The sequence below is a fragment of the Balaenoptera musculus genome, chromosome 3 (assembly GCF_009873245.2).
Source record: "Balaenoptera musculus isolate JJ_BM4_2016_0621 chromosome 3, mBalMus1.pri.v3, whole genome shotgun sequence".
Classification (NCBI taxonomy): Eukaryota; Metazoa; Chordata; class Mammalia; order Artiodactyla; family Balaenopteridae; genus Balaenoptera; species Balaenoptera musculus.
The window spans coordinates 117,109,036-117,135,360 of NC_045787.1; the positions used below are offsets into that span (position 1 = coordinate 117,109,036).

Sequence of the window (26,325 nt, forward strand, 5' to 3'; positions counted from 1 at the left end):
GGAAATAGAGTGAAATAACAATACATATCAAGCTGATATTTCAAGAATTTTCATATTACATTTTCTGCCACAACCAACACTTTCATTTGTATCACTTTCTACATAACACTTTATTTGGTCTTCAATTTTACTAAGGTACGCAGGGAAGATGTTATTATGGCCACTGTATGAAAATGGAACCTAAAAGCATGACGATGCCAATAAACATCTTCAGCAAGATACCTCTGGCTTTGAGGAATAAAAATCACCTGATTTGGATGGAGAAAGTTCAAGTTCAAAGAAATGACAGCGAGAACAAAGATACAGTACATTTTAAAAATGTTAAAATCCTTATAACATGGGACGAATGAGTATCTGTATGAAGACACAGTAGACTTGTCTTCTAGCCGGCTCTGTATTTGGAACCAATTTAGTAATCACTAGTGCAGTTCTGCAGCCGAGGCGCGGGGTGCAGCTGTTGGCTAGTACTGAACCAAGTATCCAGCTCCTCCTGACGCAAAGGAATCGCCTGCGGACCGCGGAATCGCGCGAACTGTGCACTCCCTGAGGTTTTCTGTGGCAGAAATATCTATCCTAGAATCTGCTTGCCAAGACGTGTCCAAGGAGTAGCTCCTGCTCAGAAATTCTTGGGATCATTTAGCGATCGCAGCTCTTCGAGATCAGAAAGGCAAAGGCGCAGAGAGCGGGATGGGAAACCGCTTGGGGTCAAAGCGCCAGGCTGGGCGGAGGCGAATTTTGTTTCTCTTCCTGCTGTCTTTGTTCCGCCTGGCGCTTTTGGAGCAAGTCTGCTACACTATTCCAGAGGAGCTGGCCAGGGGCTCGCTGGTGGGGAACCTCGCCAAGGATCTGGGGCTTGGCGTGCGAGATTTGCATACACGGAACCTGCGGGTTAGTGCAGAGAAGAAATTCTTCACAGTGAGCACCGAGAACGGAGACTTACTTGTGAGCGACCGTATAGACTGAGAGCAGATTTGTGGCAAGAAGTCGATGTGTGTTCTGGAATTCGAAATGGGCGCTGAAAAGCCTTTGAACTTTTTTCATATAACGGTGGTGATTCAAGATGTCATCGACAACCCACTGACCTTTAGCCGAAATGTCACTGAGCTGCAAATCAGTGAACTGGCCCTAACTGGAGCCACGTTAGCCCTGGAATCTGCACAAGATTCAGATGTAGGTGTCAATTCCCTGCAGCACTACTACCTCAACCCTGACCCTCATTTCTCTTTGATCCAGAAGGAGAACCCAGATGGCAGTAGGTACCCAGAACTGGTAGTGCAGGCTCCCCTGGACAGAGAAGAGCAGTCCTGCCACCACCTGGTCCTCACGGCTGTGGATGGGGGTGAGCCAGCCAGAAGCTGCACTACGAAGATCAGGGTAGTTGTGGCAGATGCAAATGATAACCCCCCAGTGTTCACCCAGGACATGTACAGGGTCAGTGTTCAAGAGAACCTACCCCTGGGTTCCTCAGTGCTAAGAGTGATGGCCACTGACTTGGATGAGGGCATCAATGCTGAGATCACCTACGCCTTTATCAATATTGGTAAGGCAGTGAGACAACTGTTCAAGCTGGACAGTAAAACAGGGGAACTCACCACTGGTGGAGGACTGGACTTTGAAGAGAGAGGGAGCTACACAATTGGGGTGGAAGCAAAGGATGGTGGACGTCACACTGCGCATTGCAAACTACAAATAGATATTTTGGATGAAAATGACAGTGCTCCCAAGATAACCCTGGATTCTGAATCTCAATATATACAAGAAGATGCTGAGCTGGGGGCTGTGGTTGCCTTGATCAAAACACATGATCTAGATTCTGGATTTAATGGGGAAATCTTATGCCAACTAAAAGGAAATTTCCCATTTTAAATAGTTCAAGATACAAAAAACACATACAAGCTGGTGACAGATAGAGACTTAGATCGAGAGAAGACTCCGGAATACAATGTCACTATCACAGCTACTGACAAGGGCAAGCTGCCCCTCTCCTCTAAAAGAAGTGTCACCTTGAAAGTCGCTGATGTCAACGACAATGCTCCGGTTTTCCACCAGGCCTCCTACATGGTCCACGTGGCAGAAAACAACCCGCCCGGCGCCTCCATCGCCCAAGTTAGAGCTTCAGGCCCAGACTTGGGGCCCAACGGCCACGTCTCCTACTCCATCGTGGCCAGCGACCTGGAGCCGCGCGCGCTGTCGTCCTACGTGTCCGTGAGCACACAGAGCGGCGTGGTGTTCGCGCAGCGCGCCTTCGACCACGAGCAGCTGCGCGCCTTCGAGCTGACGCTGCAGGCCCGCGACCACGGCTCGCCCGCGCTCAGCGCCAACGTGAGCCTGCGCGTGCTGGTGGGCGACCGCAACGACAACGCGCCCAGGGTGCTGTACCCGGCGCTGGGGCCCGACGGCTCGGCGCTCTTCGACACGGTGCCGCGCGCCGCGCAGCCCGGCTACCTGGTCACCAAGGTGGTGGCGGTGGACGCCGACTCTGGACACAACGCCTGGCTGTCCTACCACGTGCTGCAGGCCAGCGAGCCCGGACTCTTCAGCGTGGGGCTGCGCACGGGCGAGGTGCGCACGGCGCGGGCCTTGGGCGACAGGGACGCGGCCCGCCAGCGCCTGCTGGTTGCTGTGCGCGATGGGGGACAGCCGCCCCTCTCGGCCACCGCCACGCTGCTCCTGGTTTTCGCGGACAGCCTGCAGGAGGCGCTGCCGGACCTCAGTGACCGCCCCGCACCCCCTGACCCCCAGGCTGAGCTGCAGTTTTACCTGGTGGTGGCCTTGGCCTTGATCTCGGTGCTCCTCTTCCTGGCAGTGATTCTGGCGGTTGCCCTGAGTTTGCGACGCTCCTCCAGCCCCGCCACCTGGAGTTGCTTTCAGACCAGTTTTTGCTCCAAAACTGGACCCAGAGTTCTCCCCAGCTATGGGGAAGGGACTTTACCATATTCCTACAATCTGTGTGCTGCCACACATTCTTCAAAGACTGAGTTTAAATTTCTCAATATAAAGCCTGAAAATGCTCCACCACAAGATCTGTATAATGAAGCCTCTTGGCTTGAAAGTACCAGTAATGACAATCCCCAAATTACTTGTAATTCAGTCAATTTGCAACAGGTGAGTTACTTCAAAACCTTTTCCTCCCATAAGTATAATTAGGTTTCGATTCACTATTTTAGAGGCCAAAAAGTATACAGGCTAAGTATGCCCTGTTTTTTGTGCGGTTTTTTTTTTTGGTGTTTTATTGATTTTTTCTGGACATAGAATGGGGATGGGGAGGCTGTTAGAAATTCTTTGTTCACTAATCTGTGTTGCAGTTGTTCTTTCATGGAATGTCGCTTAGTGATGATCTTGAAATTTCTGTTAATTCTAAAATAATATGTCCTGAAACATTTTTACTATGCTAGTATCTCACATTCTCATTGTAGGACCTTATTTATATATAATCTAGACAATTAAGTGGTTTACATAGTTTCAGTGTAGTCAATCCTAAACTATGTTTTATATGTAATATAAGAATACTTTTTCACTGTAGACTATATATTTTCACTTCCTTTCCATGTTCTTGAGGGTATACACAAATATTGGCTAAATTAGGGCAGTTCTTAATCTATATGTTGATAAAAATAGGTAATGACTTCTAAAAATGGCAACTCTTGTGACCTAGTGGTGGATTGGTCCCAAACATGTTTGTGGTTGTTGGTACCCTTATTGAAAATGAGACAAATATAAATGATGGTGGAGTGTGGATTTCAAGATTTATAGAAAAGTGTAAACGTATTTGTGTTCTCCAAGGCCATAAGAAGTGTCACAGAAATAAGTGTCATTCCAGGGAACATATAAAAAATTTCAAAATACGCTATTTTATTCTTCCAAATGCTTTTCATTCTTGGGGAGAGAAATATTGAGTGTCATCTATGCAGATTTAGCAGAAATAAGATCCTGTGTATAATGGTTTCCACAGAACCGTGCAGTATTAAGTTAGGACTCTAAGCGTCGCTGTTCACCAACCCGGGTAAGGAAAGCAGTGAGAACTCGAGTTATATCCTCAAAGCACAAAGCACATCTTACACCAAAGCTTTGCAGCTGCGCAACGCTTCGCATCTGATCGCTGCTTGTTTATGGACCTTGACCTCCAATTCTGAGAAGCCCAAAATTGATGCGAACCTGTTCACCCTACTCGTAATCCCCGGGAAGTCCAGAACGAGCCAGTAATGGCGGCTCGGCAAAGGCGCCGGCACTACAGCGTGTTGGTCCTGCTCTTCATGCTCCTGGGGACGCTGTGGGAGGCCGGGGCCGGGCAGATCCATTACTCCATTCCTGAGGAGCTGGACAAAGTGTCTTTCGTGGGCAACATTGCCAAGGATCTCGGGCTGGAGCCCCGGGAGCTGGCAGACCGCGGAGTCCGCATCGTCCCCAGAGGTAGGACGCAGCTTTTCGCTCTGAACCCGCGAAGCGGCAGCTTGGTCACCGCGGGCAGGATAGACCGGGAGGAGCTCTGCGCTCAGAGCGAGCCGTGTCTGGTGAGTTTTAACATCCTTGTTGAGGATAAATTGAATCTTTATCCCGTGGAAGTGGAAATAGTGGACATTAACGACAATGCACCCCGATTCGTAAGGGAAGAATTGGAAGTGAAAATTATCGAAAATGCAGCCTTATCCTCTCGGTTTCCGCTAATGGAGGTCTATGACCCGGATGTGGGAGTGAACTCTCTCCAGGGCCTCAAGCTCAGCGGGAATAGTCACTTCTCAGTGGACGTGCCAAGCGAAGCCGATGGGCCCAAATACCCGGAGCTTGTGCTGGAGCGCGCCCTGGACCGGGAGAGAGAGGCCATTCACCGCCTGGTCCTTACTGCCATGGATGGCGGTGACCCTGTCCGCTCAGGTGTGGCTCGAATTCTGGTTACTGTCCTAGATGCAAATGACAACGCTCCAGTGTTTACTCAGTCTGTGTACCGTGTGAGTGTTCCTGAAAATCTGCCGGTAGGTACGCCAGTGTTGTCGGTAACTGCCAGGGACCAGGATGAAGGAGCCCACGCGGAAGTAACGTATTCTTTCGTGAGGATAACAGGAAAGATCTCAAAGACTTTCTGCTTGAATGTTTTGACTGGAGAAATATCAACTTCTGCAAATCTAGACTATGAAGACTCCAGCTTTTATGAGCTGGATGTTGAAGCCCGGGATCGGCCAGGTCTACAAGACAGAGCCAAAGTCTTAATATCTATCTTGGATGTGAATGACAATGTACCAGAAGTGGTAGTTACATCTGGAAGCAGGTCAGTTGCTGAAAGTACACTGCCAGGCACAGTGATTGTTCTTTTTCAAGTATGTGATCGAGACTCTGGACTGAATGGCCTGGTAACATGTTCTATCTCAAGAAGTCTGCCGTTTGAACTGGAAAAATCAGTAGACAATTATTATCGATTAGTGACCAATACAGTTCTAGATCGAGAACAGGTGTCTTTGTACAACATCACTGTGACAGCCACAGACAAAGGAATGCCATCTCTGTCTACAGAAATGCTCATCTCCCTAAATGTGGCAGACATCAACGACAACCCGCCTGCCTTTCCCCACACCTCCTACTCTGTCTACATTCCTGAGAACAACCCCAGAGGTGCCTCCATCTTCTCAGTGACTGCAAACGACCCTGACAGCCATGAGAATGCCCAGGTCACCTACTCCCTAGCTGAAGACACCATCCAGGGGGTACCTCTATCCTCCTATATCTCCATCAACTCTGACACTGGCGTACTATATGCATTGCACTCTTTTGACTATGAACAGTTCCGTGACCTGCAATTGAGAGTGATTGCAAGTGACAGTGGGGACCCACCGCTCAGCAGCAACGTGTCTCTGAGCATATTCGTGCTGGACCAGAATGACAACACACCTGAGATTCTGTACCCTGCCTTCCCCACCGACGGTTCTACTGGTGTGGAGCTGGCACCCCGCTCTGCAGAGCCCGGATACCTGGTGACCAAGGTGGTGGCAGTGGACCGAGACTCAGGCCAGAATGCCTGGCTGTCCTACCGCCTGCTCAAGGCCAGCGAGCCAGGGCTCTTCGCGGTGGGGCTGCACACGGGTGAGGTGCGCACAGCGCGGGCCCTGCTGGACAGAGACGCGCTCAAGCAGAGCCTGGTGGTGGCGGTCCAGGACCACGGGCAGCCCCCTCTCTCTGCCACCGTCACGCTCACCATAGCTGTGGCTGATAGCATCCCAGATGTCCTGGCTGATCTGGGCAGCTTGGAGGTCCCGCACGCCTCTGATGCTTCAGGCCTCACGTTGTATCTGGTGGTGGCGGTGGCCGCGGTTTCCTGTGTCTTCCTCGCCTTTGTCATTGTGCTGCTGGCGCTCAGGCTGAGGCGCTGGCACACGTCGCGTGTGCTCCGGGCTTCTGGAGGCGGACTGGCAGGCGTACCAGCCTCTCACTTTGTGGGCGTGGACGGGGTGCGGGCTTTCCTGCAGACCTATTCCCACGAGGCCTGGCTCACCGCGGACTCGCGGGGGAGTCACGTGATCTTCCCTCAGCCCAACTACGCGGACACGCTCATCAGCCAGGAGAGCTGTGAGAAAAGCGAGCCTCTTTTGATTCAGGAAGATTTTTGTAAAGAGCAAGACTCCCTTGTTCAGGTGAGGTTATTGCTTTTATTGTTCTTATTCGAACAGGAAAAACTAAAATTCTCTTTGATCAGTGCTTAGTTTTCTTAGTCTTTTGCAGTGAATCATATAGTTTTGAGAAGGTTTTTCTTTTATATCAGTAGAGGTCTATTAAATCTTAGTTTTCTCGAATCTCACCAAAAAAATCGTAATAACGTATGCCCTGAATTTCCTTTACTCCTCTCCTCTTGGCAAGCTCTTTGTGCCTTGGGTTGCTTACATCTCACTTCTTAGTTGTTTTCTTTCTTTTTTTTCTATTATGTGGCATATCTGAAGTTCTTTTTTTAAAAAATTTTAGTTAAGGTATTTTTTAAATACATTTTACTTATTTATTTATTTTTGGCTGTGTTGGGTCTTCGTTTCTGTGCGAGGGCTTTCTGTAGTTGCGGCAAGCGGGGGCCACTCTTCATCACGGTGCGCGGGCCTCTCACTATTGTGGCCTCTCTTGTTGCGGAGCACAGGCTCCAGATGCACAGGCTCAGTAGTTGTGGCGCACGGGCCAGTTGCTCCGCGGCATGTGGGATCCTCCCAGACCAGGGCTCGAACCCGTGTTCCCTGCATTAGCAGGCAGATTCTCAACCACTGCGCCACCAGGGAAGCGCTGAGATGCTTTATTTTTATACTGTGGAAAAAACTGAATCACAGCCTCTATTTAAAAGGATCAAGACCATTTTTTCTCCCAGTGTTAACTAATAGCAAGTGTTTTCTAAAGTGATGGAATTTATGAAATATTTTCCCTCTTTACTACTTAGGAATCAAAAATTATTTTTATAAAAGATAAGAATAATTGATGTGTGTACCAGGAAACATGAATAATATTAGAAGATGTTAGAAGACATGAATAATATTCCTGGAACTATCTGTTATTCTTTTCAGGACAGTCGCAATATCTGTAGTCTTCAAATTAAAGTTTAGGTTAAAAAGACTTGTCTTATCTACCTCACACAAACTCTGGGAAAATAAAATGATTTTATTAAAAATTTTTTCGAAGTATAAAGTAGTATAGTGAACAAGTATTTGTTTACATCACCGTTATTATAATTTTGGGTTGTTAACAAATAAATATAAGCACCTGATGCTGTATGCCTACTACAGTGTTTTTTTCAATCTGTGTGTTTGATAGTATTTTAAAATGAAAATGAATTTTTAAATGTGGTAATTAGTGTCCACTTACAAGATATAGCTCTAAAAATAGAGGACTAGTGAATGGGAGAATGAAGGATTAATAGTATTCAAATAAGAATTTAAATGATTTAGCATATTTAACCCAGATAAAATAAAGCTTTTGTTATGTAGGAACCCTATTCAAATATTTAAGGAAAGAAGGGTTGTCATTTAAAAGAATGATTAATCTAAATCATCATGGCCCAAAGGTGTGAATGAAACTATGGCTTGGTGAGTAGAAAATAGCAAAGTTTTCAGTTAAGTTGTTCTAACAAAATGGATTTCCTAGGAGGTAGGAGGTTCTATTATTGGTGCTTTTCCAAAGGACATTGATTGTCCTGGGATTAATGGCATACAGGAGATAATATTGATATAATTTGGTGAGTTGTTGAACTTCATGATAGCCAAGGTATTTTCCAATCCTGAGCTTAGGATTCTAATATTTGATAACACAATGGCTTTGCCACTTGTGCATCTAAATTTGGTATGCACATGTAAAGTAGACAATTCAGAATATATCTTGAAAATGAGTGAGAACTTCCTTTGTAATCTGAAATTGTCAGTTTTGTAAAGAAAGATAGTACTGAGTTGATATCTTTAAGTTAGCTACTAAAGGATAATTAATGCATGTTTTTCTAAATCGACATTTACTTTCAGCAATTATTGTAGAATTATTTATTTCAAGATTCCAAGTGTATATGACTAACCAAGAGATTCCAGTCATACACATTTCAAATATAATTTGTTTGGACATTTGTGATATAATTCTTTAATGGTTTAATCACAATTTAATAGAATTCAGGTTTTAAAGAACTTGAATCTTGGATATTGGTCATGGGAATCAGATGGTCTTTTATACAAATATTAAGATTTGTTTCATACACTGTGAGAGTGTAAATGTTATTTTAGTATATTACCAATTCTGGATGATTTAAACTAATCTTGTACCTCCATTGTTAAAAACAAAACTCACTAACCGTTTCATGGTTGGTAGACTGGTTTATTTTATTTCCTTATCTGCTGAGTAACTGGGATACTAGGTAGTTTACTTTATTCTCTTATCTGAATTACCCATGAGCATTTCATTTAAACAAATAAAATATTTCACTGACAGAAAAACTCTTAGATTCTACTCTCACAATAGTTATTCATTCATGTGGACTGAACAAGTGTTAAATCCTGGCAATCATGGACTTTGCTAAGTTGTGACTGAGGCTCTTTGACTTACATGTTATAGATCATTATTTAAAAGATAGGCAATCTGAGATTTTGAGCATATAGTGATTTGGAAGCACCAGGAAAAAAATCTACCAAATTATTGGGCTATTTTATCACTTGTGAAAACCACCCATTCTGATCAAGTGTTTGGAATGGACGTCAAAGGGGAAGAAGTAAAATCTCAGAGAGAATCGTTGGAAGTAACCTACATCTTTGCCTGGGAATGAAAACCTAAACAGAACTCCAAACAAATGGTTCTTCAGGAGAAAAAATGTCTCATAAAGAAAGGAGAGAAAGTAAATAACTCACTGTCTGGGAAGACGGATAGACTTTTCATAGAATTTTTTAATGTAAGTAAACAAATGAAGGTCAAGATTCTTCCCAATAACTCAATCAATAATAACATACTCCCTTTAAAAATACAACATTATTTCAATTTTATACAGTAGTTTTATGTTATATTTAAACATCTTGGTGGTCGAGTAGAAATTTTTAATATTTAATTTTATGTTGTAGAGTAACTTTAAAAACTTGATTGTGTCCTTTATCTAAATCTTATTTATTTAGCTCCAAAGAAGGTACCCAGAAGTATTGTTAATCAAGACTTTTTAAAAACAGAATAAGAGACAAATGTGAGATGACGCTATGAATTTTGAAGTATCAGGAAGAAAAAAAATTATGACATTGGGAGCCATAATATATGGACATGAAAGTTTTGTTTGAAAATATCTGCAAGTACTCATGATCTTTAATGACCATATACTTTGCTTACATCAACAAGAAATTCAAGATTGCTACTAAACTAATAGTTTTAAACTCCTGGTTATGTAATTAATCTACAATACTCATATTGGTTCCTTTGAACAACAAAAAAAGTTCTTTTATCTACTTGGTGAAAGCAGATATGATATGAATTATTTTGATGGATTGAAATGGCATTTCATTCAAAGTATTTTCTGTATTTTGAAGTAATGCCATCAGAGAGCAGAAATAGATTACTTAGTTAGGAACTTCTCACCAACTGAGCTAAGCTTTTACAGTGTCACTTCTAGTTCTCCCTTCTGGTGCTACTATCTACTCCCCAGAGCTTAAAATAATTTACAAAGCAAAGTTATTTCTTGCCAGGTCTTCATTTCAGAACAGGTCACTCTCTACTGCAACTATGTGGAAGGAATTTGTTTTATTTCTGCCAGCTGAGAGTAACCTCAGATCCATCAACAATTGAGTTTTACTTCATTAACATCAGTGGAGCAGTGAGTACCTCTAAGGAGCCTCTCAGGACAGTCCTGCATCTATCCTCAAAGGCTGTTTAGAGACCCATCTTTTCTCAACTATAGGGTAGGGTGATTATTTAACTTGCATAATGAAAAGAAACAGTGAAGCCAACACTCATTTCCTTATGAATCCACAGCCAGTAGAATCTGCAAATTTCTGCCTTCTGTACAAAATGAGTTGCTTCTATAGCTGATTGTAGCTGCTTGGCTTGTCACCTCATCTCTAATGGCATTTCTTGAGCATAAAGCATCAGCCAAGGCCAACAATGATTCCCTTTTTTTCTTCTTAGGAGACTGGGAATGAGGGTATTTGTATTCCTACATTGGTTCTACCATTATATAGTCAAGGATAAAACAATTCCCTCTCATTTTTAAAATCATTCAAGTGAAGGTATTGGACTAAACAATCTCTAAGATTCCACTCAATGAAAAATGTTATTAAATTATCTCTCTATATGTTAAAGAAAAAATGGACTCTCTGCCTTCCATGGTGGTGTCTAGAACATAGTATATGTTCAATATTATTGAATTAACTTAAAAATATATGCTGATATAAACATTTTCTACATAACATCTTTCTTATGTATACACATCTTTTAAAAATAAATCATACTTGTTTTATCTGCAATGACTGATTTTTATCTATGTGCAATAAGATGTGAGGCAATGTCTAAGAATCATTTCAAAATTGCAATGCAGAACAGAGAATTAAAAACAATCTGGGATTAATAAACATCCATCCATGAACATTGTTGCATTAATTCACAGTTTCTTAAAATTTAATTTTAAATGATATCAGAGATGTATGAATTGAAGAAATATAAATGGGGGAATTTTGAAGGATGAAACAACTTTCTGAAAAATCAGTTATTTTGCTTCAATATGGTGCAGTAACTTAGTAAGGACTCTGAGCGCCGCTGTTCACCAGCCAGGGGAAAAATGGTTCAAAAGATCCGCCAGAACCACTGAGCTTTTACAGCACAAAGAAACGCCAGACTGAGACAAACTCTCTTCCAAGCTGCACTAAACTCAGGCCTCTATACCACTGGATTCTGGGCTCCTTTTCCGAATACAGAGGGCTCCACGCAGACATACTGGCATCCAGAAACACAACAGGAGATAGGCCAGTGTCTAAACATCAGCAGGACAAGAATGGCGACTCGGGAGAGGGGCGGGGACTACAGAGGATTCATCCTGCTCTCCATCCTCCTGGGGACCCAGAGGGAAGTTTCGGCAGGACATATTCTCTACTCCATTCCGGAGGAGACAGACACAGGGTCTTTTGTGGGTAATATCGCCAAGGATCTGGGGTTGGAGCCCTGGGAACTGGAGGAGCGCGGAGTCCGCATCGTCTCCAGAGGTAGGACGCAGCTCTTTGCTCTGAATCCGCGAAGCGGCAGCTTAGTCACCGCAGGCAGGATAGACCGGGAGGAGCTCTGCGCGCAGAGCGTGCGGTGTCTGGTGAACTTTAACATCCTGATGGAAGATAAAATGAATCTTTACCCTATAGAAGTGGAAATAATGGATGTTAATGACAACGCTCCTAAATTCCTGACGGAAGAAATGAATGTGAAAATAATGGAGAATACAGCTCCTGGGGTGCGATTTCCTTTAAATGAGGCTAGGGATCCGGATGTGGGCACGAACTCTCTCCAGACCTACAATCTCAACCCCAATCGCTACTTCTCCCTGGTTGTGCAAACTGGAGAGGATGGAACTAAATATCCAGAATTAGTGCTGGAGCGGGTGCTGGACCGGGAGGAAGTGACAGCTCACCACCTCCTCCTCACAGCCTCTGACGGCGGTGATCCACCCCGATCCGGAACCGCCCGCGTCCAAGTAACAGTGGTGGACGTGAATGATCATGCGCCAGTCTTCTCTTTGCCCCAGTACCAAGTAACTGTCCCTGAGAACGTGCCAGTGGGCACAAGACTACTCACTGTAAATGCTATCGACCTGGATGAGGGAGTCAATGGGGAAGTGACATACTCTTTTAGGAAAATAACTCCAAAAATTCTACAGATATTCCAGCTGAACTCCCACACAGGAGAATTATCAACTTTAGATGGCCTAGATTATGAAGATTCTGGCTACTATGAAATGGAAGTTCAAGCTCAGGATGGTCCTGGTAGAATGACAAGGGCTAAAGTACTGATCACAATTTTAGATGTGAATGACAATGCCCCGGAAATGACTGTAACATCTGTAAGCAGCTCAGTCCCTGAAGACACTCCTCCTGGAACAGTAATTGCTCTTTTCTACCTTCAAGACCGAGATTCTGGGAAAAATGGCCAGGTGACCTGCACTATTTCAGAAAATCTGCCTTTTAAATTAGAAAGATCAATAGACAATTATTATAGATTGGTGACAGCAAAAAACCTAGACCGGGAAAAATTCTCTGTATATAACATCACACTGAAAGCCACAGATGGTGGAAGCCCGCCCTTGTCCACAGAAACTCACATCTCCATGAATGTGGCAGACACCAACGACAACCCACCTGCCTTCCCCCACTCCTCCTACTCCATCTTTGTGCCTGAGAACAACCCCAGAGGCACCTCCATCTTCTCTGTGACTGCACATGACCCTGACAGCAATGAAAACGCCCGTGTCACATACTCTGTATCTGAAGATACTCTGCAGGGGCCATCTGTATCCTCCTATGTTTCCATCAACTCCAATACTGGTGTCCTATATGCATTGCACTCCTTCGACTATGAGCAGTTTCATGACCTGCAATTGAGAGTGACTGCAAGTGACAGCGGGGACCCTCCACTCAGCAGCAATGTGTCTCTGAGCATATTCGTGCTGGACCAGAATGACAACACACCTGAGATTCTGTACCCTGCCCTCCCCACCGACGGTTCCACCGGTGTGGAGCTGGCACCTCGCTCTGCAGAGCCCGGATACCTGGTGACCAAGGTGGTGGCTGTGGACAGAGACTCAGGCCAGAATGCCTGGCTGTCGTACCGCCTGCTCAAGGCCAGCGAGCCAGGACTCTTCGCGGTGGGGCTGCACACGGGCGAGGTGCGCACAGCGCGGGCCCTGCTGGACAGAGACGCGCTTAAGCAGAGCCTGGTGGTGGCGGTCCAGGACCACGGGCAGCCCCCTCTCTCTGCCACTGTCACACTCACGGTGGCTGTGGCTGACAGCATCCCAGATGTGCTGGCCGACCTGGGTAGTCTCGAGCACTCCGCCGACTCTGGCGACTCCGGCCTCACGCTGTACCTGGTGATGGCTGTGGCTGTGGTGTCCTGTGTCTTTCTTGCCTTTGTCGTCGTTCTACTGGCCCTCAGACTGCGGCGCTGGCACATGTCGCGATTGCTCCAGGCTTCAGGAGGCGGGTTGGAGGGAGTGCCTGCCTCTCACTTTGTGGGCGTGGACGGGGTGCGGGCTTTCCTGCAGACCTATTCCCACGAGGTCTCGCTCACCGCGGACTCACGGAGGAGTCAAGTGATCTTCCCGCAGCCCAACTACGCGGACACGCTTGTCAGCCAGGAGAGCTGTGAGAATAAGGATCCCTTGTTAACATCCATAGATTTTCATGAATGTAAGGATAAAACCCAAAGTGTTCAGGTGAGTTCAGTCATTCATTTATCTTTATATTCTTCGAAGAACTATATTTTGTGTAAATTTCTTTATTGTTTTACGAAATAAGTGATTTGAAGATGGATTTTTAAAAAAACCCTTTCAAGTGGTAAAGCAAGATTAATCGTTTATTTCAGAGGTGATTCTTTAACATGGAACGCTTATTGACATAGGTTTTGGCATCATATTTATAGTGAAAACATATCGACAAGATTGTGAGTAAGTGGATAATCGCATTTTTATACCTTCTACTTATGTTCCACATGGTGTTCTTACTTCATGTATTTTATAAATGAGAATGAATTGTTAAGTCTTTCTCATTGCATGAGGTTCGTAAGAAAGTACACCTCCGTTTTCTCAGGACTCTCTTTAGATCAGATCTATAAAAGGCTCTTGAAAAAATTTTCAGTCTGAAGACTTTTTTTCTGTGCCTTGCTTCTGCTTCCATGTAACTCCCCTTGGCGGCCTTGAAAACTTCCGTGGCTTTTGACCTATTTAAACCATAATTGTCTGTTAAAGTCAGGTCCTGGTAGAAGGTTAGATTGATGCCCAAAGAATGAAATGTGTGTGTGTCAGGCTTCACTGAGATCTTTATCAATGACAGACATGGAGTCTGATACCACACTAAAGGTCATTGTCCAAAACCAATAAAATGTGACATCAAAATGCCATTCAAGTGTTATAAGTAACATTTGTGAAATAGGCCATTGCATGTTTTTACCCCAAATTCTAATGTGCTGTGTTAGTGATGCAGTCATTCAAAGTGTGTATGTGGGCTCTATAAGTGGGAGATTTGGGATGCTGGCTTTATGAAACAACCATCTCATACACTCAAGTCCTAGACCAGTAGTGAATTTTACTTATTGGGTCTGCTGAAAAATTCAGTTAGAAGTAATCTAGTCTGCAATTAACTACTTCTATACTTGTTATATAACATTTTAGTATAACTCAATACATCAGTTGATTAGTATCAGGAAGTAGTTGATGACAAGGTAATCTTGTTTACTGGGACCTTTTGAGTATTAGGTAAGAGCACATTTTTTCTAGCATAATGTTGTGTTAGGTGGTGTTTTGCATATAAAGGTCTGTGCAGTCCTGTAGGAGTATATTTCATACATTCTGCAGTGTTCAGATGTACGATCACTTGGGGAAGAGGATAATGTTACTGACACTCTATGAGGCAGAAATGTGGCTATCAGGTATTTTGAAAAAGAACCCCCCAACCAAATTTATTAGATCATTAAAAATATTTTTAAACAAAGGGGAGAAATCATCGCTAACTTCAGTGAGCTATTGCAAATAAACTTTCTAGGGACTATTTCCTTCAACTGTCATTACGGGATGTGATAAGTACAGAAGTGGGAACAAGTGCCTCAGTACATAGACCATGCTTAGTGAGTTTGTGTTGCAAAGCAAAATATATTATTCCCCTGGTGGTTTTGAAGATTCATGTTGCATTTTGTACCCAGGAAAATAATCGTGCAATGGGAAGGAGAGGGATAGGCTCTTTTCTAAAAGGCTGCATCATTTCTTTAAGTGAGATATTGGAAGTTAAAATCAAGTAATGTTACTATAAAGAAATCACTGAAACTATTTTGGAAGAAGAGAGGTAGGTATAAATTGTGCCCTTTTAAAAGACAATTTCAGCATTACTGTTGCTCTCTGGAAAAACTGAAATGAATTAGGTACTAAAAAGGTAAGGAAAAATAAGGGAAAAGGCGACGAGGAAAAAAAAGATAAAACCTTATCCAATATATTGATAATTAATAAGTATTCACAATTACTATGCTCTGAGATCGTTTAGGCCAAGTCTGTGTTATAGTTATCATTCTATTACTAGAGCGGATTTGAAAGTCGGGGAATAATTATGTCAGTATATAGATGTTTATATATCAAACCTACCTGATTTACCTAAAAACCTGGAAAGTTGGGATAATGACGTTTCTAATAGTACAAATTAAACGTTATTGAATATACAGACATCTAAAAAAGGTTTTTCAGCTGGACACACGGTTATAATTATTTTAGCTGTTTAAACGTTAGCAGCGGGGCTGCAGTTTCCTAGTGCGGACTCTGGGCGCCGCTGTTGGCCAAAGTGGAGAGCTTGGTGCTGGCGACCTCCTCGCGCAGGACGCAGCGCACTTTCCCATCTCAGACTCGCTAGCCTTTCCACCGCTTCCTCCTCTGGAGAAGAAGAAACCCTGCCTGACCCCCACGCCGGAATAAAGCTGTTCGGAGCTCCGGACAACTGCAGCACAGAGATGTTTGTAATCCGGCGTCTCCAAGCCGGTGAGCAAACTGAGGGGAGCAAGAGGGATGGGGAGCGGAGCTGGGGAGAGGGGCTGGGCTGAGAGGCGGCCAGTGCTCTTTCCGTTCCTGCTGTCTTTGTTCTGCCTGGCGCTCTCTGAGCAGATCCGCTACAGGATTCCCGAGGAGATGCCAGAGGGCTCGGTGGTGGGGAACCTCGCCAAGGACCTGAGACTCAGTGTCCACGAGTTACCGACTCGAAAACTGCGGGTCAGTTCGGAGAAGCCTTACTTCACTGTGAGCGCAGAGAGCGGGGAGTTACTTGTTAGCAGCAGGCTAGACCGGGAGCAGATATGCGGGAAGAAGCCAGCTTGTGCTCTAGAATTTGAGGCTGTTGCTGAAAATCCATTGAACTTTTATCATGTGAATGTGGAGATCGAGGATGTTAATGACCACACACCAAAATTCACGCAAAATTCCTTTGAGCTACAAATAAGTGAGTCCACAAAGCCTGGGGCACGATTTATTTTAGGATCTGCCCATGATGCAGATATTGGTACCAACTCACTACAGAATTACCAGATCAGTCCTGATGATCATTTCTCACTTGTGATTAAAGAGAAATTAGATGGCAGTAAATACCCTGAGCTGGTACTGAAGACACCTTTAGACAGGGAAGAGCAGATATCCTACCACTTGACCTTGATGGCCTTGGATTTCGGGGATCCACCCCTAAGCAGTACTGCACAGATACAAGTCCTAGTGACTGATGCCAACGATAACTCTCCAGTATTCAGCCAAGAACTATACAGGGTGGAGCTTCCAGAAAACGTGCTCCCAGGCACCACTGTGCTTCGAGTGATGGCCACCGACCAAGATGAGGGTGTCAATGCTGAGATCACCTTCTCTTTCACTGAAGCAGGCCAGATTACCCAGTTTGACCTGAATTCTAATACTGGGGAAATTACTATTCTAAATGCGTTAGATTTTGAGGAAGTCAAAGAATATTCCATAGTTTTGGAAGCAAAGGATGGTGGAGGAATGATTGCCCAGTGTACCGTGGAGATAGAAGTCCTAGACATAAATGACAATGTCCCAGAAGTGATATTCCAGTCTCTACCAGATCTTATTATGGAGGACACCAAGCTGGGAACACACATTGCTTTGCTCAAAATCCGTGACAAGGATTCCGGACACAATGGAGAAGTTATTTGTAAATTAGAAGGCGATGTTCCATTTAAGATACTCACTACTTCAAGAAACACGTATAAATTAGTGACAGATGGAGTTCTAGACCGCGAGCAGACCCCTGAGTATAACATCACCATCACAGCCACTGACAGAGGCAAGCCGCCCTTCTCCTCCAGCTCAAGCATCACCCTGCACATCGGTGATGTAAACGACAACATGCCAGTTTTCGAACGGGCTTCCTACGTGGTCCACGTAGCAGAGAACAACCCTCCTGGCACCTCCATCACTCAAGTCCGTGCGCTGGATCCTGACCTGGGACCCAACGGCCACGTCTCCTACTCCATCGTGGCCAGCGACCTGGAGCCGCGCGCGCTGTCGTCCTACGTGTCCGTGAGCGCACAGAGCGGCGTGGTGTTCGCGCAGCGCGCCTTCGACCACGAGCAGCTGCGCGCTTTCGAGCTGACGCTGCAGGCCCGCGACCACGGCTCGCCCGCGCTCAGCGCCAACGTGAGCCTGCGCGTGCTGGTGGGCGACCGCAACGACAACGCGCCCAGGGTGCTGTACCCGGCGCTGGGGCCCGACGGCTCGGCGCTTTTCGACACGGTGCCGCGCGCCGCGCAGCCCGGCTACCTGGTCACCAAGGTGGTGGCGGTGGACGCCGACTCTGGACACAACGCCTGGCTGTCCTACCACGTGCTGCAGGCCAGCGAGCCCGGACTCTTCAGCGTGGGGCTGCGCACGGGCGAGGTGCGCACGGCGCGGGTCCTGGGCGACAGGGACGCGGCCCGCCAGCGCCTGCTGGTTGCTGTGCGCGATGGGGGACAGCCGCCCCTCTCGGCCACCGCCACGCTGCTCCTGGTTTTCGCGGACAGCCTGCAGGAGGCGCTGCCGGACCTCAGTGACCACCCTGAGCCCACTGACCCCCAGGCTGAGCTGCAGTTTTACCTGGTGGTGGCCTTGGCCTTGATCTCGGTGCTCTTCCTCCTGGCAGTGATTCTGGCGGTCGCCCTGCACCTTCGACGCTCCTCCAGCCCCACTGCCTGGGGCTGCTTTCAGCCTGGTGTCTGTGTCAAGTCTGGACCCGTGGTTCCCCCCAACTACAGTGAAGGAACCTTACCTTATTCCTACAATCTGTGCGTTGCCCATACTGGAAAGACAGAGTTTAATTTTCTAAAATGTAATGAGCAGTTGAGTTCAGGACAAGACATACTTTGTGGTGATTCATCTGGGGCCTTATTTCCACTTTGTAATTCCAGTGAGTCAACCTCCCATCAGGTGAGTTTCCTGTAAGTATAACCTGCTTCTTATGGTCTAGACAGTTCTCCATATTCACAAGAAAATACAGGCGTATCTCTGTTTTATTTCGTTTTGCTTTATTGCGCTTCACAGATACTGAGTCTTTGTTTTTTGGTTGTTGTTGTTGTTTTGCACGTTGAAGGTTTGTGGCAAGCCTGGGTCAAGCAACTCTATTGACACCATTTGTCCAACAGCATTTGCTTACTTCATGTCTTTGTGTCACAATTTGTGTCACAATATTTTAAATCTTAAAATATTTCAAACTTTTTCATTATAGTTGTCATGGCGATCTATAATCAGTGATCTATTTTTAAAATTTATTTGTTATTTATTTTTGGCTGTGTTGGGTCTTCGTTTCTGTGTGAGGGCTTTCTCTAGTTGCGGCAAGCGGGGTCCACTCTTTTTTGGGGGGGGCGGGGCCACTCTTCATCGCGATGCGCGGGCCTCTCTTGTTGTGGAGCACAGGCTCCAGACGCGCAGGTTCAGTAGTTGTGGCTCACGGGCCTAGTTGCTCCGCGGCATGTGGGATCTTCCCAGACCAGGGCTCGAACCCGTGTCCCCTGCATTGGCAGGCAGATTCTCAACCACTGCGCCACCAGGGAAGCCCATCAGTGATCTTTGATATGACTATTGCAAAAAGATTATGTTCGACTCACTGAAGGCTCCAATGATGGTTAGCATTTTTTAGCAATAAAGTATTTTAAATTAAGGCATGTACATTTTTTTAGATATAATGCACACTTAAAACATAACTTTTATATGCACTGGGAAACCAAAAAATTTCTGTGACCCGCTTTACTGTGCTATTCCCTTTATTGTAGTGGTCTGGAACCAAACTCAAAATATTACCAATGTATGCCTAGATACAATTTTTCGATCCAAACATTGTCTTAAGAGTGTAGTAGCCAGTCAAAAAGCTGTCATACCATTCTTCCAGGGAGGTTGAATTCGGAGCAATTATGTGTCCTTTAGTGGTGTCTTACCAGGCTCAGATTTACAAAGCAGTGAAGTTGTGGTTTTATCTACAAGGGAAACATTAGGCAATGTTATAGGGTCTCCCGTAAAGCTACTGAGATTTTTCCCTAAATTTTTCTTCCACAGCTTAATATATGGTGTTTTTTTTTCAGCTTGGACATACTGTAAATGTAAAAGTAGGCAGTCATATAAATAAATCTTTAAAGAAAAAATATAAGCTAAAATTAGGTATTTTTCTTAATTGATTTAACTATTATGGTTTCCATACTAATCTGATATTTTGTTTTCTATATTTACTTCTCTTTTGTTTCAAAAACTCCTAAAATACCGTCTCTTAACCTGTATTTTTATGTAGATGGGCCTACTGTAATTGTATTCATTGTACTGTGTGTGTGTGTGTGTGTGTGTGTGTGTGTAAAATCATTTTATTTATCAGTAGATTCACTATGTTCACCAGAAGATAAAAGCATGTTCTCCTTACTTGCAGTATAGGTTTTTCAGGATTAATCTGTATTGATGCTCATTCTATAGGCTTCCTCTATCAAAGAAAACACAATGTTTTGGCCTCTATTATTCCTCTCACACACACTTCTATGTAATTTTTAAAATGTCTTCTTTTTTGCAGCCCTAAACTAATATAGCTAGAGGTCTTCTAGTCATTCTACTATCTCTAGGAGAAAAATAGCATGTTGAATTCTTCAAATTTTAGACAAGACTGACAGTCTCATGTGCATACAAGTACATACACAAGATGATAATACATTGTATCGGGCCTTTGCTAGATTTCCCTTAGCAACTGCTTCAGTTAATGGCCACTGTACAAACTGCTGAAGAAAAGAGACATTTATTCTTGCACTGGCACTTTTTGACTCCTTAGTGATAATTTTGTGGTTCTTTTGATCAAAGTTCTAGTTAAGGTAAAGTTACCTTTAGATTATATGTATACCTTTAAAAGTTAACTAAGTCAGCTTTAAAATGTAATCATCTCTCATTGGCAGAAGAATAGGATGGAAATTTGCTTTTCATTGTATATTCATTTGTATCTTTCAAGTATTTTCTATTCAAATAGAAAATATATAAAATTTAAATAATCTCTGATAAAACTTGAAAGTAAAAGCACATATCCTGGTAAAACATCACAATATTAATTTGAAAACATTATTAATGTGTAATTAAAATGCCATTTTAAAAAGAATATTAAAAGGCAACAACTCTACAGAAAGCTTACTATAAATATTAATTGGTTTAAACCAAATAAAACAACTTCTGGGTCAGTCATCTCCAATAGGTGTATTTTAGTCTAAAAATGAATTAATTTCCAGTGATAACTGTAGTTCTTATTTGATAATAGATATTGAAGATATTAACAATAAATCTTAGAGCATAATAAGAAATAAAATTTTATTTTTAAAAGAGTAAATATATTCCAGAAATTTGAGTAATTTAATATGACACTAACCCCAAAATCTGATCATTTAATAATATTTTGTAAGACTTTAACCCTACTTCATCCCACACTTCTTGGCAATTACTTTTAAAATATGAATTCAGAGATAAATTATTCCAAACTATAAAAAGCAAGTAGTAATTTTTCCCTAAGTAATGTAGCATGCAATATTACAAATCTAAGTGAGTGCAGTAACTGCCTAGGACTCTAAGCGCCGCTGTTCACCTACTTGGAGATAAATGTAACCAAAAACCATCCGGATACTCTGGGCTCCCACCTCACAAAGACCCGCAGATCTCACAAACCAACTGCAGGACTGCAGCAAAATTCCGCCCCTAAATTTGGGAAACTCCAGCTTTCCATAAGATGATCTGCAAAGCTGCAGCAACAAGGTAAAGAAGACATATATGCCCAGTGAAGATTCTGAGTGGATTCCTTAGTGAAAGAATAATGGCCACTCCAAAGAATTACCGAGGGCGCGGCGAGCTGGTACTGCTGTGCGCGCTCCTGGGCACGCTGGGGGAGATCGGGAGAGGACAGATCCGCTACTCCGTGCCTGAAGAGAGCGACAAAGGATCCTTCGTGGGGAACATCTCCAAGGACCTGGGGCTGGAGTCACAAGAGCTGGCGCAGCACGGAGTCCACATCGTCTCCAGAGGTAGGACGCAGCTCTTTGCTTTGAACCCGCGAAGCGGCAGCTTAGTCACCGCGGGCAGGATAGACCGGGAGGAGCTCTGCGCTCAGAGCGCGCGGTGTCTTGTAAATATTAACATCCTGGTTGAGGATAAAGGGAAACTTTGGGGAATAGAAATAGAAATCACTGATATCAACGATAATAACCCGAAATTCCAGGTCGAAAATCTGGAAGTAAAAATTAACGAAATTGCTTTGCCCGGAACACGTTATCCACTCCCAGACGCTGTTGACCCCGATGTGGGCTTGAATTCCCTGCAGAGCTATCAGCTCAGCCCCAATCACCACTTCTCCCTGGACGTGCAAACTGGGGACGACGGAACTATAAGCCCAGAGCTGGTGCTGGAGCGCGCCCTGGACCGCGAGGAGGACGCTGCTCACCATCTGGTCCTCGTCGCCTCCGATGGCGGCGAACCGCGTCGCTCCAGCACAGTGCACATCCGAGTGACAGTGTTGGATACAAACGACAATGCCCCGGTTTTTGCTCAACCGGTTTACCGAGTGAAAGTCCCAGAGAACGTGCCCCCGGGCACCCGGCTGCTTACTGTAAGCGCTAGCGACCCGGATGAGGGAACCAACGGAGAAGTGGCTTATAAATTCTGGAAAATTAGTGAAAAACAATCTCCGTTATTCCAGCTTAATGGAAATACTGGCGAAATATCAACAGCAAAGAGTTTAGATTATGAAGAATGTGCATTTTATGACATGGAAATACAGGCTGAAGATGTGGGGGCACTTCTGGGACGGACCAAAGTGCTCATTTCAGTGGAAGATGTCAATGACAATAGACCCGAAGTGACCATTACATCTTTGTTTAGCCCAGTCTTGGAAAATACTCTTCCTGGGACAGTAATTGCCTTCTTGAATGTGCATGACCGAGACTCTGGGAAGAATGGTCAAGTTGTCTGTTACACACGTGATAACTTACCTTTTCAATTAGAAAAATCAATAGATAATTATTATAGATTGGTGATATGGGAATATTTGGACCGAGAAAAGATCTCTATGTATAATATAACAGTGATGGCCTCAGATCTAGGAACCCCACCTCTATCTACTGAAATTCATATTGCCCTGCACGTGGCAGACACCAACGACAATCCACCCATTTTCCCTCATGCCTCCTACTCAGCCTATATCCCTGAGAACAACCCCAGAGGTGCCTCCATCTTCTCTGTGACTGCCCATGACCCTGACAGTGGCAACAATGCCCAGGTCACTTACGCTCTGACCAACGACACCATCATGGCGGTACCTCTCTCATCTTATGTCTCCATCAACTCTGACACTGGCGTCCTATATGCGCTGTGCTCCTTTGACTATGAGCAGATCCAAGACTTACAGCTACTGGTGACAGCCAGTGACAGTGGGGACCCTCCACTCAGCAGCAATGTGTCACTGAGCCTGTTCATCCTGGACCAGAACGACAATGTGCCAGAGATCCTGTACCCCATGCTTCCCACCGATGGCTCTATGGGCATGGAGCTGGCACCCCGCTCTGCAGAGCCCGGATACCTGGTGACCAAGGTGGTGGCAGTGGACAGAGACTCGGGCCAGAACGCCTGGCTGTCCTACCGCCTGCTCAAGGCCAGCGAGCCAGGACTCTTCACGGTGGGGCTGCACACAGGCGAGGTGCGCACAGCGAGGGCCCTGCTGGACAGAGACGCGCTTAAGCAGAGCCTGGTGGTGGTGGTCCAGGACCACGGGCAGCCCCCTCTCTCTGCCACCGTCACACTCACCGTGGCAGTGGCCAGCAGCATCCCAGAAGTCCTTGCCGACCTGGGTAGCATCAGGACCCCCACCAACTCTGATGATTCAGACCTCACACTATACTTGGTGGTGGCAGTGGCCGTTGTTTCCTGCATCTTCCTCGCCTTTGTCATTGCGCTGCTGGCTCTCAGACTGTGGCGGTGGCACAAGTCGAGTCTTCTCCAGGCTTCGGGCGTCGGGTTGGCAGGCCTGCCAGCCTCAGGCTTTGTGGGCATGGAGGGAGTACAGGCTTTCTTGAAGACCTATTCCCACGAGGTTTCCCTTACCTCTGATTCGCGGGGGAGTCACGTGATCTTCCCGCAGCCCAACTACGCGGACACGCTCATCAGCCAGGAGAGCTGTGAGAAAAAGGATTCCTTTTTAACATCCAGAGATTTTCATGAATGTAGGGATGAAGCTGCTTCTGTTCAGGTGAGTTCAGTTCTTTGTTTACGTTTATGTCTTAGAGGAATTATATTTTTTATAAATTTAAGTTGTGTTTTGAAACATGCATTGTGAAGAAAGTTTAAAAATAATTTTTTTTTAATAATAACACCAGGAAGGCCATTAGATTCCACTGGTGCTTTATGGTGGAGATAGGAATGTAAGACCCAGAAGGACCAAAGCGGTCTTTATTATTCATAATATTATTAATACCTCCCATTTGTTGACCAAGAGGCACTTTATTTATTTATTTATTTATTTTTGGCTGTATTGGGTCTTTGCTGCTGCTCGCGGGCTTTCTCTAGTTGCGGCGAGCGGGGGCTACTCTTCGTTGCAGTGCGCGGGCTTCTCATTGCGGTGGCTTCTCGTTGCGGAGCACAGACTCTAGGCACGAGGGCTGCAGTAGTTGTGGCACCGGACTCAGTAGTTGTGGCGCACGGGCTTAGATGCTCTGCAGCATGTGGGATCTTCCTGGACCAGGGCTCGAACCTGTGCCCCCTGCATTGGCAGGCGGATTCTTAACCACTGCGCCACCAGGGAAGTCCCTTAAAAATAATTTTTAAGGTGTACCATAAAGTTTTGGGTTTGTGTTAGTGATACCATAAAATTGAGTTCTAATCAACATAATTGTTTTATCTGCTTTCCAAAGGCTTAGACAAGATTGTTTAAATATGAACTCTTGACCTCTTAAAGCCTTCCATATTTTACTGCAATTATCACTTATTGACTTAAGAAATAGTTACCCAATCACATATGGTCAGTTCGTTTTATATATAGGAATATATGTGTGTGTGTGTGTATATATACACACATATATATGTATATATATAAATTAGAACTTACAAAACATTATTGAGGCTTCTAAACCCTTGTATTAGCTTAGTAAAAGTAAAATACATCTCAGAATTTTTAGGATTCTTAGCATTGCAAAGAATCCTAAGAATTTTTTGCTAAAACTAAAACTAGGATGTTGAAATTTTCTTCACTTTAAACCTCTTTTCTGAGCCCTGCATCTGGATCACTACAGTTCAAAGCTTTAATACTTCTTATATTTCAAAACAAACATATTTTAAAGGGTGGTGGTAGATGAGACTGGTCCCTAACGCACACACCACTGCTTTTGTGTGTCAGTGGTCACCCAGGACTCATACCAATGGAGACATAGAATCTAAAGCCTAAAATGGCCATTGTCCCCTGCCGCCATCAAATTTGCAATAACATGTCATTTTAAGTTGTTGAAAATGACTTTTGTAAAATACAGAAGAACACGTTTCATTAGAATTCCAATGAGCTGTTTTGATTGTACAGCCATGTGAAATGTGCTATGTTCTCATGGTTAGAGTTCAAGAGTGTTGGTTTTAAGAACAGAAGTTAACATGTACACAAACTCTAAACAAGCCAATCAAAAATGGTTCAATTAAAAATGATTAAAATTCAATTAAAAATGATTCCGTCTGGACTATATGACTTCCATATCCCTTGTTATAGCATTTAAATAAAACTAACCTCTGATTTGTCATCAGATGAGAGTGGAAATCACAATGAATTATTCGTTAGTAATTAAAAGGACATTTCCCAGGGATTGTGCTATGTTCCCTCCAATTTTGCGTATACAGTGGGTAGGAGTTAACTTCATATTTTCTGTAGTGTTTGGGTGTACAGTCACTTGAGGAGACAACTATTTTGTTGACACTTTGCAAATTTAAAAAGCGTGTGGAAAGTTGCCCCAATACTCTTGCTCAAAGCATTCACTAATTGCAAAAAAATTTTTTAACAAATGGAGTAAACTAATTAGAACAGGTGTCACTACATTCAGTGAATTTATGTAGATACATTTACCATGAGTTCAATTCCTCCAATTCTGAAGCCATTACTTTAGTATAACATAAGTACATAGATAAGGAACTAATGCATTCTATTAGAATATCCCTTTGTGACTTTGTATTGAAGGATAGACTAACATTTCAATACCTTTTAAGGATGAATTTATATGTCATATTGGGTATGACACAAGCCAGTTAATTTTGAGATATGAAGTAGGAGGTACAGTAAATAATATCCTGGCTACATCATAGGGACAGTTTTTTTGAATGAATACTTCTTGAGATAGAAGAGTAAAAAGAAATTATTTTGTAAAGAGAGTGTTGAGATTATCAGAAGGAGATGTTTGAGGATTGGTACAAAATTACACAATTTTACAAAATAATTTTCAACAATATTGATTTCTCTAATATATGTGATATGAAATAGCATTAAGTATGTAGAAATGTTGGGAGTAAACATAGGAATCAGTGAAAGAAGCTTAAAAATTTTTTTAAATATCATGGCTAATAAACAGAAATGATTCGTGAAATTAGCAGACAATAAACTCTCTGAGGGCAAGACCTGTGTC

At 44.1% G+C, this 26,325-nt stretch overlaps 2 protein-coding genes across 6 annotated transcripts in view; both read left to right on the plus strand.

Moving 5' to 3' along the window:
- Positions 1-26,325, plus strand: part of LOC118893074 (protocadherin gamma-C3) — a 161,924-nt gene that overhangs the window by 26,821 nt on the left and 108,778 nt on the right. The window contains exon 1 of one of the 5 annotated variants that reach the window (XM_036848243.1): positions 4,086-6,620. The exons of 1 other annotated variant lie outside the window; for it this stretch is intronic. In XM_036848243.1, coding sequence (XP_036704138.1) covers positions 4,203-6,620 — 2,418 coding nt within the window. In that variant the 5' untranslated portion in view covers positions 4,086-4,202. Of the gene's footprint in view, positions 1-4,085; positions 6,621-11,315; positions 13,880-16,184; positions 18,605-21,400; positions 23,922-26,325 lie in introns of those variants that run through there. 3 more of the 5 variants (XM_036848240.1, XM_036848245.1, XM_036848239.1) reach the window with 3 other exon arrangements.
- LOC118891945 (protocadherin gamma-B3-like) lies at positions 688-3,147 on the plus strand. Its single transcript, XM_036845854.1, is given in 1 exon segment — positions 688-3,147. A coding segment is annotated over 1 exon segment (2,460 nt).